General features: G+C 36.1%; 1 protein-coding gene across 1 annotated transcript in view; it reads left to right on the top strand.

Annotated features, from left to right (window-relative positions):
- The window catches only part of LOC124644812 (ADP-ribosylation factor GTPase-activating protein 1), a 57090-nt gene that overhangs the window by 3402 nt on the left and 34949 nt on the right, over window positions 1-18739 (top strand). The window contains exon 3 of the mRNA XM_047184401.1: window positions 7180-7293. Within this exon, the coding sequence (XP_047040357.1) occupies window positions 7180-7293 (114 nt within the window). The remainder of the gene's footprint in view (window positions 1-7179; window positions 7294-18739) is intronic.

Raw genomic sequence — 18739 nt, 5'->3', positions numbered from 1 at the left:
TGCTTGCGGTTTTATCCACGACTTTAAGGAACTATGTACTTCCTTGCACTTTATTCTGATGGATGAGCTATAAAACTGCCAAGTTTCATCAAAATCTGTTCAAATCTAACTTAACAAATATCCGAACTCATTTTTCATCTTAGAATAATAGTAGGACTTTGTATGTATGTATATCAAACTTTGAAGAATTTTACTAATAACCCCTAAGCCTTAGTAATATAATCAGTCAGAGCTAAGGTCTACTAAAATCAGAGTAGGTGCAGAGTTCTTTACATGCGTTTGTATTACAATTGCAATTAGTATAATTTTTATGTAAATTATGAGAATGTTATCCATGATTAAGTAATTAAGAGAAATTAGTGTACATTAATACTTTGCCGGAACTCATAATCAAGGATATTACATCCACCAGACCAAATGCATTGGCTTGCACTAGCCTGAAACCCCAACATTTTAGTTCTTCGCAAGTAGGCTAGATGGCGCGAATCCAAATAATAATATTTGCGTAATATTTCTTTAATTAAGACTTTATTTCAATGCAATAATATACCTTAATAATACTTAATTTTGTATTGAAAATAAAATTAACTTTTTAAAGATTTTTATCAAGATTTAAACCAAGCTTGCTCCATCTATGATTCTTGCAGTGATGCATTCTGTTGCACACGACCTCTCGTCACTGGTAATGTTTTACGTGACTTCGAATAGATGGCAGCACCATAGATTGTGCCCATCGAGAGTGTTTGATAGATGGCTGCAAGCAACTTTGACAAATACGCATGTATAGAATCTATAAATTAGGGCTAGGTTGAAAGTTAATGAAGTACCTAGATGTGCCATTAACACATTTGTTGCTCAGATCGGTCTAGACGCTCAACCAATGGTCTTATTAAATTTTGCACGCTATGAGATACGTTCTCCTTGGTCTAGAAGATTTTAAGTCTTCCTGCTGAGCTATGCTTGCTATCGGCCAAAAACAAAAGATATATGTTCTTTTGTAATCACTGGGCGTTAGTTATGAATCGCAGTCATTGCACTTCATTCATTAGTATTGACTAATTATTGAGCTTCAATTGAAGTTCCATAAAAGCTATTATTTTCTACGTTCACGGCAGAATGGTCCGCCAGTTAATGTTATAATTAACAATTTCGAAAATACATATGTAGAATTATTGCTAGTGATTCTCGCAATGCGAATTGTATGTTTATGCCTTGGCAATTTAAATTATAAATATTTTTATTTTCTCTGTACAAATATGTATATAATCGTTTGCGATCGGGGATCATTTCTGAATCAACTGCACCAATCTCAATATCTTTTTTACAGTAGAAAGCTATGGTATCTGTGAGTGTCATAGACTACACTAATAGGCTACAGAAAGTACTTTTATCGGGTCGCGAGAAATAGCGTAGAAACGAACTAATCTACTTAAAAATATTTTGTTTGTTACAAATCTGGAAAGATTACAAACATAATCCAATAGATACATGTTTTTTACTATAGGACTCAATCAGATTACAGCAACGTAATTTTTAGTGCGACACTTAATTCGATATACCTCTAGGTACGTCCATTAAAACCTTTAAAAGCTTTTCACGGGAGTTCAAAAATAACTCCTTGTAATTACTTCGTGGTTCTGTGACCTTCGGGCTTAACGCATCACATATTAATTGCATTTTGTTGAAACTTTTGTATTTTCCACCCACTCAAGTACTTCGAAATATAGGTTGTTTTATAATTGAGTAGTGTTCATCAGAGTCTCGTGTAAACTACTGCCCGTACCGTGATGAAATATAGCCTATGTTACTCGGGAAAAGTGTAGCTTTCCAACTGTGAAAGAGTTTTCAGATCGGTTCAGTATTTTCGGAGGCTTTAGGGTAGAAACAAAAAAACAAAAAAAAGGTTTTGCTCTTTATTATATTAGTAACGATTAAGAGGTCTTGCTCACTAAGTTCTATCCATTACGTAGAAAGTGTGGCCCTCCGACTGTATACTGTCATTTCATTTTTCGGCATGGTTTTTTGAGGTTTTCGTGTTTTCCTGAATTCATTAGTATTAAGAATCGTGTCTGGATGCAGGTCGCCTCCAACAGGTATCTGTGGAGATCTAAGGGGGAGGCCTATGTTCAGCAGTGGACGTCCTATGGCTGAGATGATGATGATGATGATGATGAAGAATCGTGTCTTATTATCAGGTTTCAAAAGTTTAGCATTTTCAACATTTTTTTACGTAACTACAACTGACAGTGTTGCCTAATAGAAAATTACCTGTACTTTGTAAAGGTAATGTCATCCAAGGCCAATGTCAATAGCGGAAAGTTCTAGAATAATTTCATTGCACGTGGCAATGGTAAACAAGCTTCTCTTAATGAAGTGCATTTCTTTGATCTCCATTACGCCAATTTGATGCCAATTGAAAAGCTTTCGATTTTATTCAAGAACAGTTCTGTTATTTATCAATCAAATAATTATTGTCAATTTACTTCCAATTGCATTCGATGCGACCTTGCTTTTATGTGTTTAGGCAGCCATTACTGTAATATTGTAGAAAGTCTAGAAAGCTCTGAAAATCTTTCGTTATTTATCAATCAAATAATTATTGTCAATTTTCTTCAATTTGCATTCGATAGAAATTCCTGCTTTTGATCTGTACGTTAAACTTTGTTGTAACCTTTCTTACACGTGTTTTAGCAGCCATTATTGTTACCTACATATATTGCATTGTAAAGTATTTTCTGTTCAATCATGTATGTAACGTAATTGTGTAATAATGTATCAATCAAATAGTCGACAGCGATAGTGATGAATTTTTTATGCTTTTTACGTTTTTTTTTTTCGTTTAGGATCTTTACTGCATTCGATGGAAATTCCTGCCTTCTATAAATTCGTTGCTAACTTACTTATACCTGTTTCGGCAGCCATTACTGTTATATTGCATTGGAAAGTCTAGAATGTTCTTCAGTTGCGTTTGCGCCGGTTTTCACACTTGATGCGCCGGCTCACTCAAATGTATTTCAATTGGCAAATTGATAGCTGGAATATTACAAGGGGTGTTCATAGCTTCCGGAGTGACTTGATTATATTTGATTTGACGATGCAGTCTGTAAAGCGATGACGGATTTTTTTTTTCATATTGACTAAGTCATTTTTTATATTTGTTTTAAAAATATGGAGAAATTAATAAATTAATACCTAAAACGGTAGGCTGAAGGCTTTTTATGAAGATTTGAATTAAGTGTAATAAAAAGTCGAAATATGAATATTCACGTCAATATGTTTACAAGATAGTTGGCTCAATATATTTCAGTTGTTTGCCACCTGCAAATAAACAATTGAGTAAGAAGCGCCCGCGCCTAAATTGTGATTGGATAATTTGGGCGCATGCGTATTGATATCGGTGACTTGCAAAATTCGTAGTCGATAGTCATTTATCATGACGTCTCGCTAAAACTCTTTTTAAGGCTAGTATAGCCGTTCATTCCTCCCCCAATTTTATTTGGAGACGGGACAGCATGTTTCCTTACTCCTCTATCTAACTTCATCTCACAGCATTCTTTCCAGCGAAATCTTCATTCATACGATAGAAATATGGAAAAGTTGTGGCAATGGCAGCTTTAATCAAAGGGAAACTGACAGTCTTCTAAATGAGTTTCTTTTCTAGAATTGAGAATGCATACTTGCTTAACTTATAACATTTTGCAAATCCAAAAAGATTAGAAAAATCGACTTTCTTTCCGGACGGAATCCAAACAAAGAAATAAATCATGTGCAACAGATGCAAGTAACACTGTTGCGTAGCAATCTTCATATCAGGTTTAATTCGAAGATTACAATAGTGCATAACCGGTGACAGGTAGCCCTATAGGATAATGGTCCAGTTCCTGCTTCTGAGAGCTTCATAAACGAACCGCTTCTGGATTGAGTGCCATTCTTCACCGTGGCTTCGAGCGGGATTGACGTTTACTGCTTTATCATATGTGATACTATTATAAGGTGTATCTTTGTCCTGCGCCGCCGGGCCATCCGAGATGGTATGTATTGTTCGCAGTTGGGCTAATACTCTCTTTTCGTCCTATACAACTTCTGCAGCTGGCTGCAACGTATCCCATCTTTATAATTTTCACGATTGTCCAATCAAAATCTTTGCAGCATTAGGTATTGCAGCAGAATTCTTGTAGCTCTACATTATCTTCGTCGTATAGTATGCGACGGTTTTATTTACGAAGTAATTGCCATACGTCGTCATCAGTCTAGCACTCGTCTCAGACTGGATTGCTAATCTTAGAACAGTGCGCAGACGTAGATACATTTATACGCTGCGCTGTGAAGCCGTTTGTAAACAAAGTATGGCGACGAATATACGGAGCAGGTTTTAATGTACTTGATGACAAGTTTTTCGTCGTTTATAAATTAAAAAATATATATTTGCACGTTTGTTCAAGGCGGATTGGCGATCATTGTTTTTAGTGCGCTTTTTGTTGCAATGTTTCATTACTGGTCCTCAGAGCTCGAAAGAAATATTCGGAAAGTACAAAAATATAACTTGGAAGATGCATACCAATTCAATACCTGCAGTATTTTCGAATAAGTTCGTCTGTCTGAAACGCAAAAGGCAAAAGCAAACGGAAGGGAGACGAATTAGTTTTGGTCAAAGAGTACGAAACTTCCCCGACACCGCCCACGGCAGGATTATTTTGACAGTTATCCATCCCTTTTTTAACCGACTTCCCAAAAAGGAGGAGGTTATCAATTCGGCCGGTATGTTTTTTTTTTTTTTTTTTTTTTTTCTATGTATGTACATCGATTACTCCGAGGTTTATAGACCGATTTACGTGATTCTTTTTTTGTTCGACTCGGAATAGCTGCCAGTTGGTCCCATAGTCATCAGGTCAGGATCTGATGATGGAAACCCTGAGAAATCGAGGGCAACCTTCGAAAGTTGTAGGCATACATAGGGTAAAAACTTGACACTCAGGTGTACGCCTAAAAGCACTATTCAACTGTGAAGATTTGGAGCTGATCTGATGATGGAAACCAGAGAGGGTCGAGGGAACTCGACAACTGAATATGTAAACTACCTCGTGTTTGGGCTTAAATTATTTGTATTGACAAGACCTTTGCAACAGTGAAGGTTTGGAGCTGACCTGATGATGGAGACCAGAGAAAGTAAGTCGAGGGAACTCGACAACTGAATATGTAAAATACCTCGTATTTGGACTTATATTCTTTGTATTGATGAGAACTTCTCACTTGTATGGATAGTGACAACTATTCGTATCACTGAAAAGCTTTAAATAAAAAACTTTTTTACAAAAAAATTAAACCGACTTCCCAAAACACTAAAAAGCAAAAAAAAAACTATTTTTAGGTGCATCGGCCTAGAAGTCGGTGGCAAAATTAACTTAGTAACATCCATTAGACACCGACTTCTAGGCCGATGCACCTAAAAATAGTTTTTTTTTTTGCTTTTTAGTGTTTTGGGAAGTCGGTTTAATTTTTTTGTAAAAAAGTTTTATATCACTATGAAATGAGAACTTAGTCTTCAATGTTATAGGTAAAACCAAAAACGAATAGATTCTTGTTTATTCGTCGTAGCGGTGGTTCCCAGTTCATACTGAATTCTATGTTCTGAACCACAAAAGCGCTACTTACAAAGCTAGGAAGGAAACTTTGAGTTCCAGGAACATCAAATCTGCTTTTGGATTTTTATGGTTACTACACTTCGTACACAGGAAATTTTCCTACTATAAAATTATAACCGTCTTACCACAAAAACTTTTTAACGTTGGTTTAAGACTTGTCTAAAAAATTGACAAATTATGACGTTGACATATGGTTCATTTTGGAGCCACATTTTTTAGACTAGTGTAAAACAGTGGTTAAAGTTTTTGTAGTAAGGCCATAACATTTTACCTGGCAACAATTTTAAATTTTTGAAAAACGAACTGATGTTCCGTCTGCAGTCTCCAGTCTATCTAGACACACGGCAGTGTGTCCGCCAAGTTCGAGCAAAAAAAGCGACACACCGGCCGTGGGTTATATTACACGAACCATTTCGGGCCAAATTCGACCCCCCTGTAACTCAAAATCTATTTTATTTACGCATATCAAATTTCTAGTATCTATTGAGACCCCCTCACTTATCTAAAATACAAAATTTCATTAATATACCTATTGTAGGTCTTGAGATATTGACGTCAGAAAATCGCTATTTTTACTCTACACTCACTGACTGACTGATTCACTAACTCACTCATCAAAAACCTAGACCACTTCCAATGGTCGTATTGACTTGAAATTTGGCATGGAGGTAGGTCTTTATGTCAAGGTAAAGGGAAAAATCTGAAAATGGCCAAGTGTGAGTCGGTTTCAAAATAATGAAGGTGTTTTATACCCGGTGTAAATTTATACCCCTAAGGAACTAAAACGAACTAATCTATATTTATATAATATATCTTCGAATGGTTTGTATTTAGTTTAGTTAGAAGTAAAATAGTGTAGTTAGAAGTAAAATAAAAATCTGAAAACGGCCAAGTGTGAATCACTTTCGAAAATAACGAATGTGTAACTTTGATCCACGAACATAATATATGATAACATGTCATGTCAGTCAGTTGGTAAATCTAGTCCATTTAGTTAATCTAGTTCATTTCTTTGTAAGAAACATAGTGCATATTAAAAAATCTAAAAGATAGTATAAATGAGACATTCCTTTAACTAACTTCATCATAAGAAAAAAATAAAATAAACAACCTTACAAAAATAAATGAAATCCCACCCAAAACAAAAATGTGAAAGACTGCCAAGTTCGATAATATGGGAATGCTTCGCCTATAAAAGAAGTGAGATCTGAATAAGTACCAAGTTCCATACACATACCTCAGTTAAAAATAGTTACTTTTTAATGATGTTACTTGGCAAGTTTTAATAGAAAATTAAATACTTGATTCATTGCGTTTAGTAGGTTTATAACAAGGTGTATGAAAACTTTCCAAGTAACATCATTAAAAAGTAACTATTTTTAACTGAGGTATGTGTATGGAACTTGGTACTTATTCAGATCTCACTTCTTTTATAGGCGAAGCATTCCCATATTATCGAACTTGGCAGTCTTTCACATTTTTGTTTTGGGTGGGATTCTTCTTAATAGCGGGTATCTTATTCATATTTTTTGTGCAGGTCGGGGGGAACGGGAAAGCCCGAGAGTTCTTCGAGAGCTCGTCTGACTTCAAGCCGGGGCTCACAATACCCCAAAAGTACAACACAAAAGCTGCGGCTATGTACCGGCAAAAGGTAAGTTTTAGCAGTAATGTCAACTGAGTCTTAAGCTAGCTGATTGGCTGTGCTGTATATTATAAATAGGCTAACTTAAGGCTCGATACGATACTATGTATGTTCATTTCAGATTTGCATTTAAAGGCTGTATTCCTATTATTTCGTGACGACGTACAATCGGACAGCTTAAAGCGTCAAATGCATCTATTTTTAATTAATAACAGTATACATTTTGTATGAGGCGCGAACTTTTCTAAAAACATCAGAACGACGCGATGTAATGAGAACAGGCTGAGAGGATAGTTGGTCACGACATAATGGGAATACGACCTAAAGGTACGTTTTGGAAGCGAGTTGCCGACTGCAACTGCGACTCTAGTACATAAAGGGCTTAAGAGGGAGCATGGTGGGTTTTAGTCAGTAAGAGTCTGACACTACCTCACGCTGCTCCCGCGGCGGGTCGTTTGATGATTTCCTATAAATAAAAGGGCGACTAAATGTACTGCTACCGCTTCGATTCAAAACGATTTTATGTACGTACCCAGATGGTGCAGCCGCGGCACGTTGCGGTCAGCAGCTTGCTCCCAAAAAGTACCTCAACAAACTTCATTTTGACGGACATTTGCATAGAAGGTGGCATCGCAATTTCGCTTACACTGTGCACTTTGACCCTGGCCTTGTGCTCGCTGTGACGTGCCTTTATTATGTTAACCCGAGTTCTTGTTGCATTTTTTGTATTGCGAACGTTAATTGCAAGAAATTGTAAACAGCAGACCTTTTCTGTTCTGTATTCTGATGACGTATTATAGGCTTATATGTAAAGCCTTTCATGCTTTTTAGTAATGAACTAGTATGGTACAAAAAAGTTAAGCAGACGTCCGTCACTTGTTTAGGACTTTTTTTTGTAACTCGTGTCGAACTTTTGTTTAACTTTTTGTAGTAAGACCAGTAATTTCATTATTATTGGATAAAGTATTCCATAAAAATGAGAGCATCTCATTTTATTTCGAATATTGAGAAGTACATATAGTATTTCGGTTCAAGTTACTGTCTGAGTCGATAACGCGATACTCAGTTTAAAGGCGAAGAATAGCATCAATCATTTTGAGCAAATATATCATTATGGAATTTATTGGTCTTTTGAAAGGTTAATAAAATTTATGTGCATCTGATTGCGTATTAACGGTATTTTGAGAAAGGAGATATTATTCAGAGACAAAGCTTTTTTCCCCATATAGCCGTGATCTGCACGACGTGTTACAAAAAAAGGTGAGTACAATTTTATAATTTATCTTTATTTTCAGCGCTTTGACCTTACTTTACAGGATTTTTTTCAAATTCACCGTTCTGTGTTTATTTGTGTGTACGGTTTTAAACACGTTGGTTAATATACGTGACATGATTTTTCGGATACAGTTTTGGTACATTTTCTTGACTAGATAGATAAATATAAATACCAATGATTCTACTACTACTAACTTCTAATCCATTCAATAATTCCAAACAATATTAGTTCGTATAGTTTCATGGAACTATTGCACTATGACCAACACAATAATAAGTTTGAAACACCAGGAATATGTTTGACAAACAATGTGACGCTTCGCTCCTGTAATTAATTATACGCATACTATCGGTTGTCCGTGGTTCTACGGATGTTCCGAGGGAACCAGAAAATAAGTAGTCCTATGTCCTATTACTTGCTCATTTTGTATCCTAATTTCTAATTTGTTTTGGTGATAGCGAGACGGACAGTACTTTTGGCATTTGTTATATATATAATCCATTTATTTTCATTATAATTAATTGTAAAAAAACACATTTAAAAATAGTGACTTCGGGAAAATGGTTCAAGCTACCGGTGCGGTGGTCAGGGCTTTATAGGGAGAAACCTTCTGACGAGGCGTGCGTGTAGTATCGAGTACTGCAACATCATATTATAGAAATATTCTAGACAAAAATATTATTAGAGCAAGGATATTTTAGCACCAGATATTTTCGATGAAACGCGCAATGAAACATTTTAATGAATACCTACAATATTTGTCGGAAACTGCATCGAGAGACTAATTGGAAATCCCTGCAAAGTTTACCTCGATTCTCATGAACGTGAAATTGCCTGAAACTGAAATAGAATTAAATGCACTTTTTGAAAATTGAATATTTCTGATTTCTGAATAAATACTAATCTAGCTTTCAGGCTCTTGATTTGAATTTCGTATAACTAGATTCGATGAATTATTTCGGTCTATCGTTTTCATAGAATTTATCGGACTTTCAAAATATTGGTTATTGGCTATTCTATATAGCTAAGTTTAGTTGTACTGCATTTTGAAGTTAATTCTAGTTATTTTGTTAACAAACTTTTAGAGCTATTAGAGATATAAATAATTAATTTTTGATAGTTTTACTATTGTATTTTATGGATTTTGAGTATTTAATTGATCCAATGAAAAAACAAGTAGGTATTTAATTGATCCAATGAAAAAACAAGTCCAAGTTTCATCATCTTTTAGATAAAATATCATAAATATTTTTCCTGTCTACCTCTAAGACAATAAAAAATCAATCTTAAAAAAAAGTAAGAAGGAGAATGACACTGTATCGATCACAATTAAAAGTAGAATAAAGCTAGTCTAAGAAATACTGGCAGGAGCTGGATGCGAGAAGCCGAAAATCGTTCTCAGTGGCGTGCACTTGGAGAGGCCTATGTCCAGCAGTGGACTGAGATAGGCTGATGATGATGATGATGAAGAAATACTAAAGTTTTCATTGTATCATTATACTTATTCTAAACATAGTTTTCACACTGGCGGGCTTGTCGGGCGGTGTCAGGTTTCATCGTTTTTACCGGTTCTTGTTAAACTCAGCGAAAAATACACTAGTTCGACAGCGGAAAATATTTTGCGAATAAAACAATGGCGCATCTAAATTAAAAAATAATATTATTCAAAAATACGATTCAAAAGAGTCGCGCTTAATTTGGCGCGAATAATGAGCGGCTAGCTTGCTAATGACCTAGTGACGTGCATTTGGTACGCAATGCGCGAATGCACGTTGATTTTGTTCACTCTGTTTAGGACATGGAGAACAAAAAGACTAGCGGAGACGTCAAGTGTACGGTGAACATTAGGAACGTTACTAGCTCTGTTCTTACACACCTTCTACGAAACCCGCCCATTATTTTCAAAATAAAATCACCAATCAATGAAGACTCATCTTTGACCGATTGGTTTTGATTTGACAAGATACCCGAACGTCTCGTTAGTTCTAGTAACTGATCACGCCTGATTCCTCATGACACCTCCGCTATCTTTCCTTTCTCCGTGGTTTTGGATTTATGGATACGCGGGAGGTTCAAAATTTTGTCTATGGTGTTGGCCGTTGCGCTGGCCAGTGTTATCGTGTTCGGAATATGAAACGGTTGATGTTGACTAATGATGCGCGTATTGTATAACCCTCCTGTGAAAATGTAGCGTATAGGTACAAAACGTTGAACCTATTTGGATGGTTTCTTTTAAGGGCCGATTTTTCAATCGCCAGATATAGGTGTGACCATTTTTTTGTACCAGTTGATAGGTGCTGTTAGTACAAAAAACTGCACAAAAGATTCGGTACAGTTCCGCTGTTCTGTACAGTTGATAGCTGTCAGTTTGCAGTCGTCAAAAAACGGCCCGACCATAACCTTTTATCTGAAGAATATGTTTGACATTTCGACAGCTTTTGTATAGAAACTATGTCAAATTACCATACCTATTTCTCAGATAGAAGTTAACTGAAGATAAAAAACAGCTCTAAATCTATATTACTTATCGATAATATACAGTTTGAATAATAAAATAAAACCTTGTTAAAATGAATAACAGATTTTCGTTAACAATTAATTTGAAGTTTACAATATTATACAACAGTATACCTTTCTAGAGTATTACGTCAATATTACCAAGTACCTCTTGACTGCTTGAGGTGGATTTCGCGTTTCGCTATTATATTAATAACTGCACTCAATGGCTCAATTAGAGTTCGCTAGTAGTTCTCGACGCTTATTAAGAAGTTATGTTGAGTTAAATGTAATCTCTTCCCCGCTACATCATATACGATTTTTTGGCTGCACTTTAAAAAAGACCCTTATGGCTATTTTCAATTTTTATTTGTTTCATTATCATTATATCTTGCTCATGTGCATAGAGCACCTATGTTATAGAGTCGCTCGTGAACATCGTGTGTCGGACATATCTAGAGAGTCGTTTTTTTAAATCCGTGTTGTTGCAGGATTTAACTCATGATCTATTATGGATGACTATACTTCTTTGTGTTTTTTTTTAAGAATAAGAATCTTTATTTGAAGAGACATGGTATTTCAGTTTAATTAGGTTTTGAATTAAGTCATACAATACGCTTTAAGTCGAGGCTTCTTAATAAATTAGATAGCTTAGCAACAAATAATTTTACTAACGCGAACTATGCCTTAGATAGCTACCTCACAATATTAACGCATTTAATCCACAACGTTGGAGCTTGCAACGGTAATAAGATGAATGTCGATCCGTGCGTCCGATGATTCGTTGAAAGAGATAGCGCGCTCCGTTGATAGGAACTTCCTGGCGTAATTTGTCGTGAAACGGAAAACCTATGTATGTATCGCGTGCAGTATTACAAGCTAGTTGGGTAACGCGGTTGCACTCGCGGAAACTATTTCCCGTACCCCGATGAAATTAGCTTTTGACAGTCTCAAATGAAGCTGTTTTTTATTGGTTCTAGATAAGGTTTCATGAACTGCAGTCTCTTAATAATATTAGTAACCTAATTTCGTAGTTTTTTTTTTTCAGTTCGTAATGAGTCACTGCACCTGTGTACTCGTACGTATAGAGCAATAAAGAGGCCGACAAGATGAAAAAGTTTCAATTGAAAAGAAAAAAAGTACAACATATCTATCGCTTAATTTTCTACAAATTGCATGATCCAAACTAATATTATAAATGCGAAAGTAACTCTGTCTGTCTGTCTGTCTGTCTTTTCTTCACGCCTAAACTACTGAACCGATTTGTGTGAAATTTGGTACAGACATAGTTTGAAACTTGAGAAAGGACATAGGATAGTTTTTATTACAAAAAAAAATAAAAATAAAATTATTCCGGACATATAGCGCCATCTATTGGTCAAATCAAAAATCTGCTGGTAGTCACTATTCCACGCGAACGAAGTTGCGGGCAAAAGCTAGTATGACATAAACAAAAGCTTTTTATAGAAACGAATAATTAAAATAAAGTATTTCAACTTAAAACTATTCCAAAAATATGATTGTAACCGGATGGTATATTTCGAGGAATTAAAACAATGGAAACAGGTGCATTTATAGGATTTCCTGGACTTGACTGTAAAATTATTTCAAATTCTAATAAACTACTCGGGTCTCTATTTTACGTTTCGCTAAAATCAAATACAAAACTTTAATAAAGCTATTTACCGTACTTTTAGCAGAAAGTCGTGAGGAAACATTTTCTTCTCGGAATTTGTAATCAAATACTTCATCTTTCATATTTTCCGAGAATCAAGACAATTGGGTCTTGTTCAAATCGAGTAGCGAGCGGGTGTTACATTGACACTAATTTTGAAACGTATTTCAAATTAGGGTAGGTCAGGAACTGGAAATAATATGAACGCTAAAATGAGAGGTAACGACAATAAGATTTATATCAATTCTGCATAATTCTTGAGCGTTTGAAGTGCATCATAATGCTTTTTAAGTTCAGAACAAAGCATCTTATATGTTCTCAGCTTATTAAAGTTTTAATTATATTACTTCTTTGCAACCTACCAATGCTTTCTCTCCACCACCCAAAGGTAGATTGGTAGAGAATACCTAAGGCGTTATGTACGCCATTGCACATTGTATGCATAAAGAATTAAATAAATAAATGGTCTCCGCGTGAGGAATAATAATTTAAAATAGTAACTTAAGTGTTAAGCTTTGGTTTCCTAAGAAAGCGGTGCCGTCATATAGCGGCCGTAATACAGCGGTGAATGACGTCACCAGAACGCTGTCTATGTAAAAAAAATTGGGCGGTTTCCTAGAGAGCGGTAACTGACGCCGTAACTTCAAAAAGCGGTGCCGCCATTTGCAAGACGGCCGTCTTGACGGTGTCAGATAGTTTGGTGAACGTTTTATTGAAAGCGGTGAAGCTTTTTTAATACGTATTTGTGTTTTTTTTTCGGAATAACGTCAAAAATTAGTTTCAACTCTTGGAGCAGCGAGGACGACGAAATTTTAATAGATTTCGTTCGTAACCACGAAGCAATATATAATATAAAAAGTAAAGATTATAGAAAAAGTCAACTAAAACAGAATTGGGTGTCGTGAAATTTGAGAAATTTTAAATAAAACAGGTTATTAAATATAATACAACTAACAAAAAGTTTATGACGGTGCGTTAAAACGGCCGTGGAACTTTCCACATGTCATCACCGTAAAGATGACCGTCTATTTGCGTCCGTAATATTACGGCCGCTATATGACGGCACCGCTTTCCTAGGAAACCCAAGCTTAAGTAAGTTAAAAATGTCTGCTGTAAGAACAAATCCATAGATACCTGTTGGAGGCGACCTGCATCCAGCGTCTTCCGGCGACCTTTATAAGGTCGTCTGTCCACCTCGTTGGTGGACGTCCTACGCTGCGCTTGCTAGTCCGTGGTCTCCACTCCAGCACTGTGGAGATCTAAGGGGGAGGCCTATGTACAGCAGTGGACGTCCTATGGCTGAGATGATGATGATGATGATGAAGAACAAATCCATTTCGAAAGACCTATGTACTCAGCCACTCGCCAGACAAAAATGTTATATATCTATTGTCATCAGGTCCCCTGGCCATGAAACTATTAAAACAATATGTTAGCAAGTCGTTAAGGCAATAAACTAGCATAGACTAAGTTAGATGTGCTTAAATCACTAGATTGAACTCCGAAACTAGGTTACGTGGAGAGGCACTGCTAATTTATTGTAGAATTTGCCACAAAGAGCCAACGCTGTTGAAACAAATTAATTTAATTTTTACAGTAAATTAAATATCCATCATCATATATTATCATATCAGCTAATTGCTTCCAAGGAACGGCAACCGTCCATGGGCAGCCGGGTCTATCCAATATCCAGCATATTGGTCTTTATTACTAGAATAGAAAACTTACTAACTCTTCATGTCCTTTAAAATTGCATTTGTATAAAATGACTAGCTTCCGCCAGCGGCTACGCCCGCGTCAAGTTCGATTATATCGCGTTTCCAAGAGAATTCATCAAAAGTCCGGGATAAAAACGATCCTATGTTCTTTCTCAAGGTCAACTCTATATCTGTACAAAATTTTATTAAAATCAGTTCAGTGGTTTAGACTTGAAAGCGTAACAGACATACAGACAGACACAGTTACTTTCGCATTTATAATATTAGTAGGGATATTCAAAATGCATACAATTGAAGAATCGTTCTGACCTATACACACGTACATAAGACACACTGAATTCTTATGACCTCTGAAAACACTTATTCAAAACACGACTCTTTTAAGAATGAAGAATTCCTGAACTTAGTAGGTCTGTTAGAATTTGCATCTAGGCTAGGTAATCAAAGTACGGAATTATCGAAACATCATTTCTAGACGGATCGTGCTGTCCGCTAACCGAACTGATTTGATCTGTGCAACCTAATCTGCTTATCGGTAAACCTAGTCTACTTAGCCATGTTTCACTACGTGAATTCCTAAGGAATTAAACTATTTATTTTATTAAAAAACATTTCCTTTTAATGTACTTCTTCTAAGTACATCTTTTATACCAATGACCGTGTTTCGATCGACACGATAAACTGTAGGTCCTGTCTGTCATTTGAACATCTTTGGCAGTCGTTACGGGTAGTCAGAAGCCAGTAAGTCTGCTTTTGGGTTGTCCGGGTAACTGAGGAGGTCAGATAGACAGTCGCCCCTTGTAAAACACTGGTATTCAGATGCATCCGGTTAGACTGAAAGCCGACCCCAAAAAAAGGCCAGGATGATGATGATTTATTAAAATAATATTTTTTAATTATCACGTATTTTTGACTCGTTAACCCGGTCAGTATTTATTTCATTCTGCTAAAAAATATTCTGCAAAACTACGTCAAACAATTGAGGAGTGCCCTCGACTATAATCGTCCATAATACTGCAGCATTTTTAATTTTCCAGGTTGCGTTCCAGTTTTTAAAAAAGCTAGTCCTTATACAATTTCACCTTATATACCAGGTCTTAAGTACTAAGTAAATACTTTTTTTGCATAGAAAAAATTACACCACGGTAAAGGAGCTTTTCCTGTAACAAGTCTTTTACAGTCAAACAAATAGTTTAATAATTAAAAGAGTAAAAAGACTACTACCTGCCTTTTACCATCGGACCGTAGAGCTTTATGAGAAACCAAAAAGATCTTAATAACTGTTAGGAAGTATTTTTCTGTAAAGTCGACTCAAAGGGCATTACTAAGAAACTAGTTTTTCAAACTACTTTTAAATAAACTTGCTTTTCTTAATATAAAATAAATCCTGTTAAATTGACTGCCATATGGCGTTCATCGATTGACGGCCATTCCCAATATTCTATCTATCTGCTGTTTCGCTTACTATACTACTACTACTACTTATAGAGATAGGAAGTTGACACTTGTATCGGGCTAACGCCAAACTTCTATCAGAACAGCCAGTAGTAAACAAACGGCTTCCTATAAACAACATTTGAATCTATTTCTGATTCAATGAAGTGTACACTTTTAAAAAGGTCATTTTAAAAGTTAACAAAGACCTGGATTTCTCAATGATGCATATATTTCAGTTGTATAAAATTGCGACGCATTTCTGAGAGCCTCGTTATTCATACAAACAATTGCCGATCAATCGATTTGAAAGGTCGAACTACTCGTTGCGGTCAGCGCATTGATACTCTAATAATATAATGTAAAGCGACCTCCATACCGCGGAGTGCACTCTAAATATTTGCTCCCGGCAGTAAAATGAACATTAAAGTATGTATTTATTTGTTGTAGTATTGCAACTGACGGTTTTACCACTTGTTCTCTATGTAGACTGTAATAATCTGTCCTAGATTTTTCTGAAGTTCTCCTGCAGGCCTCGTACTTAGAACAAATGTACATACACACCCACATACATAAATATTCATTCATACTCACTTTCACATGTATATAAAGATAATAAATAGTGTAGGATTTTGGAATTCTCCAGATTTTTTTACTACAAAATATTTTTTATCTCGGTGATGTTGTAGGATTTTAATACTTCAGATTTAGTTTTATTACAAGATATTTTTTCTTGATAGACTTATGGTTAAAATGTATAATGTTATCTTGGTCAATACTCAACGTCTGAATAAAAGATCGTATTAATTTCACTAATTCTTACTATCGCTTCCCTTACACGTATTTTTTCTTGCACAACGTCTGTTGTATAAATACAACCCTTAAAAATACTATTTGATATCACATATCCAAGATATCAAATTCATCACAACAACAATAAGGGATTATCCGAAAACATACAAAATATGATATCCCCACTAATTAAGTAGGAAATTATAACGATAACCAAACTATAACCAGCCGAGTACTCGCCATCCATTGATTTGTCAAATCAACGATTTGACAACTGAATATGGTTCAGTTGCCTATATCGCTATGTATTTTTAAATGGTACAACTCGCCGTAAATCTACTTCAAGTTAAATTTTCAATGAAAACATACCTGGTTGTATTTCTATAAGTGGTTTAAAGACTACTCTGCTCCGCTCGCTTTGGTGGAGTCGCGGCCACAACCAATTCTGGAAATCTTATACAGATGCAACTCTCCTACGTATACATAAAAAAGCTATACACAACTGAGCATTACAAAAATATTTAATTCACAGAATGCAAATGTAGATGAAATAACTACCTCTATATACAGTTAGAAATAACTATGTAACAATTATAGAGGATATAACATGACAGACATGCGACAATATATAAAATGCTCGATGTTGTTGAGAGCAAAGTTAGACGTAGATTGGTGCAGTAGTTAACTTACTCTATCCGTGTAAAGGGCTGCATGTTAAAAGGGTACATAGCCTTTTGAATTAGCACTTAACGCAGCTAACAGCTACAAATTTCACAGCATCTAACTTTACCTCTGGAAGGCCCAAGTATACCGACAACGATAACGTCCGTTTTCTTAAAACAACTGTTCCCCTTCAATTATCAAAGTAAACTGTAGTTTTAAGAAAAAATGATGATTTAGTTGTTGGTGAACTTTGGCTTTACAGAGGTTAAAGTTTACCCCTTAAAATTCGACGTTTTGTGTCTTTGCGGCTGCCGTGCGACAACGGTGCGTTTGTCACCTGGTGCACGGGACGTTCACTTGTTTTCATACAGTCTGCACCGACACAATTTGAAGTAACCCTTAGGCATCGTTCAGACCAAACGTATTGTCGGCCGCTGACTGTGAGCGCGCGTTACGCAGTTTATTGCTTTTCCATATATATTGAAATTGTTGTTCACACCGAACCGACTATACGCTATTACGTCGTCTGTTGTCGCTGACTCTCAGTGGCCGATTATTTTACTACGCGACTATGCACGGCGGACGCGGATTGGCTACGCGGACGCAGTTGCCGAATAGCGCCGCTCCGCCGCTCGAGAAACAAACTTCAATGAGGACAGACGTGACACGTGACACCTCGCGATGTTCGACACCGAAAAGTTTATTGCAGAAGTACATTCTAGAGAATGTATTTGGAATGCGAATTCAGAAGAATCTAGTGATAGAAACTTACGAAGATGCGCTTGGGAAGACATAGCATCTGTTATGTATGAAGATTGGGGGGTTCAAATACTGAGCTCTTTTATGTGTAGAATAGTCAGCCGCTCAGCGTACGCATCTAGTGTGAACCTACACGAGCCTATTCTTTTGTTCACACATGTAGCGCATCGTACGCTATAGCTTATTGTCGGTTTGGTGAGTACGCTTACTGCAGATTGAGTCGACGTTCACACTGGGGCAGACAGTGAGTATACTCACAGTAAGCGGCGGACAATACGTTTGGTGTGAACAATCCCTTAATCTGTGCTTCAATCATATCAAAACAATAGGCCGCAAGCTTGATTTGATATGGAATCTTTCATATAAATACCTCCCTCAATTGTTATTGCACTGTCGTTACACAGCTTGGTTATGTATATTAACACAATTTGAATAGAGCAGAGATTCTGAATTTGGATGGACCGTGGTCAAAATTCTGCCTTTGGCTACGGAAATTGGTACAAATTCGGTTAGGATTGTACCATATTGAACACCCATTGGTATGCCTTTGTACTGTTATAGAGTACCTGGAAGTTATAACTGTGTGGTGTACCAGTATTTGGAATTTCGATGCAAAATATTCGAAGTCTAAAAGCATGAATG

The sequence above is a fragment of the Helicoverpa zea genome, chromosome 31 (assembly GCF_022581195.2).
Source record: "Helicoverpa zea isolate HzStark_Cry1AcR chromosome 31, ilHelZeax1.1, whole genome shotgun sequence".
Classification (NCBI taxonomy): domain Eukaryota; kingdom Metazoa; phylum Arthropoda; class Insecta; order Lepidoptera; family Noctuidae; genus Helicoverpa; species Helicoverpa zea.
Note: the sequence above shows the minus strand (reverse complement) of the source record. Positions and strands in the feature narration are given on the sequence as shown.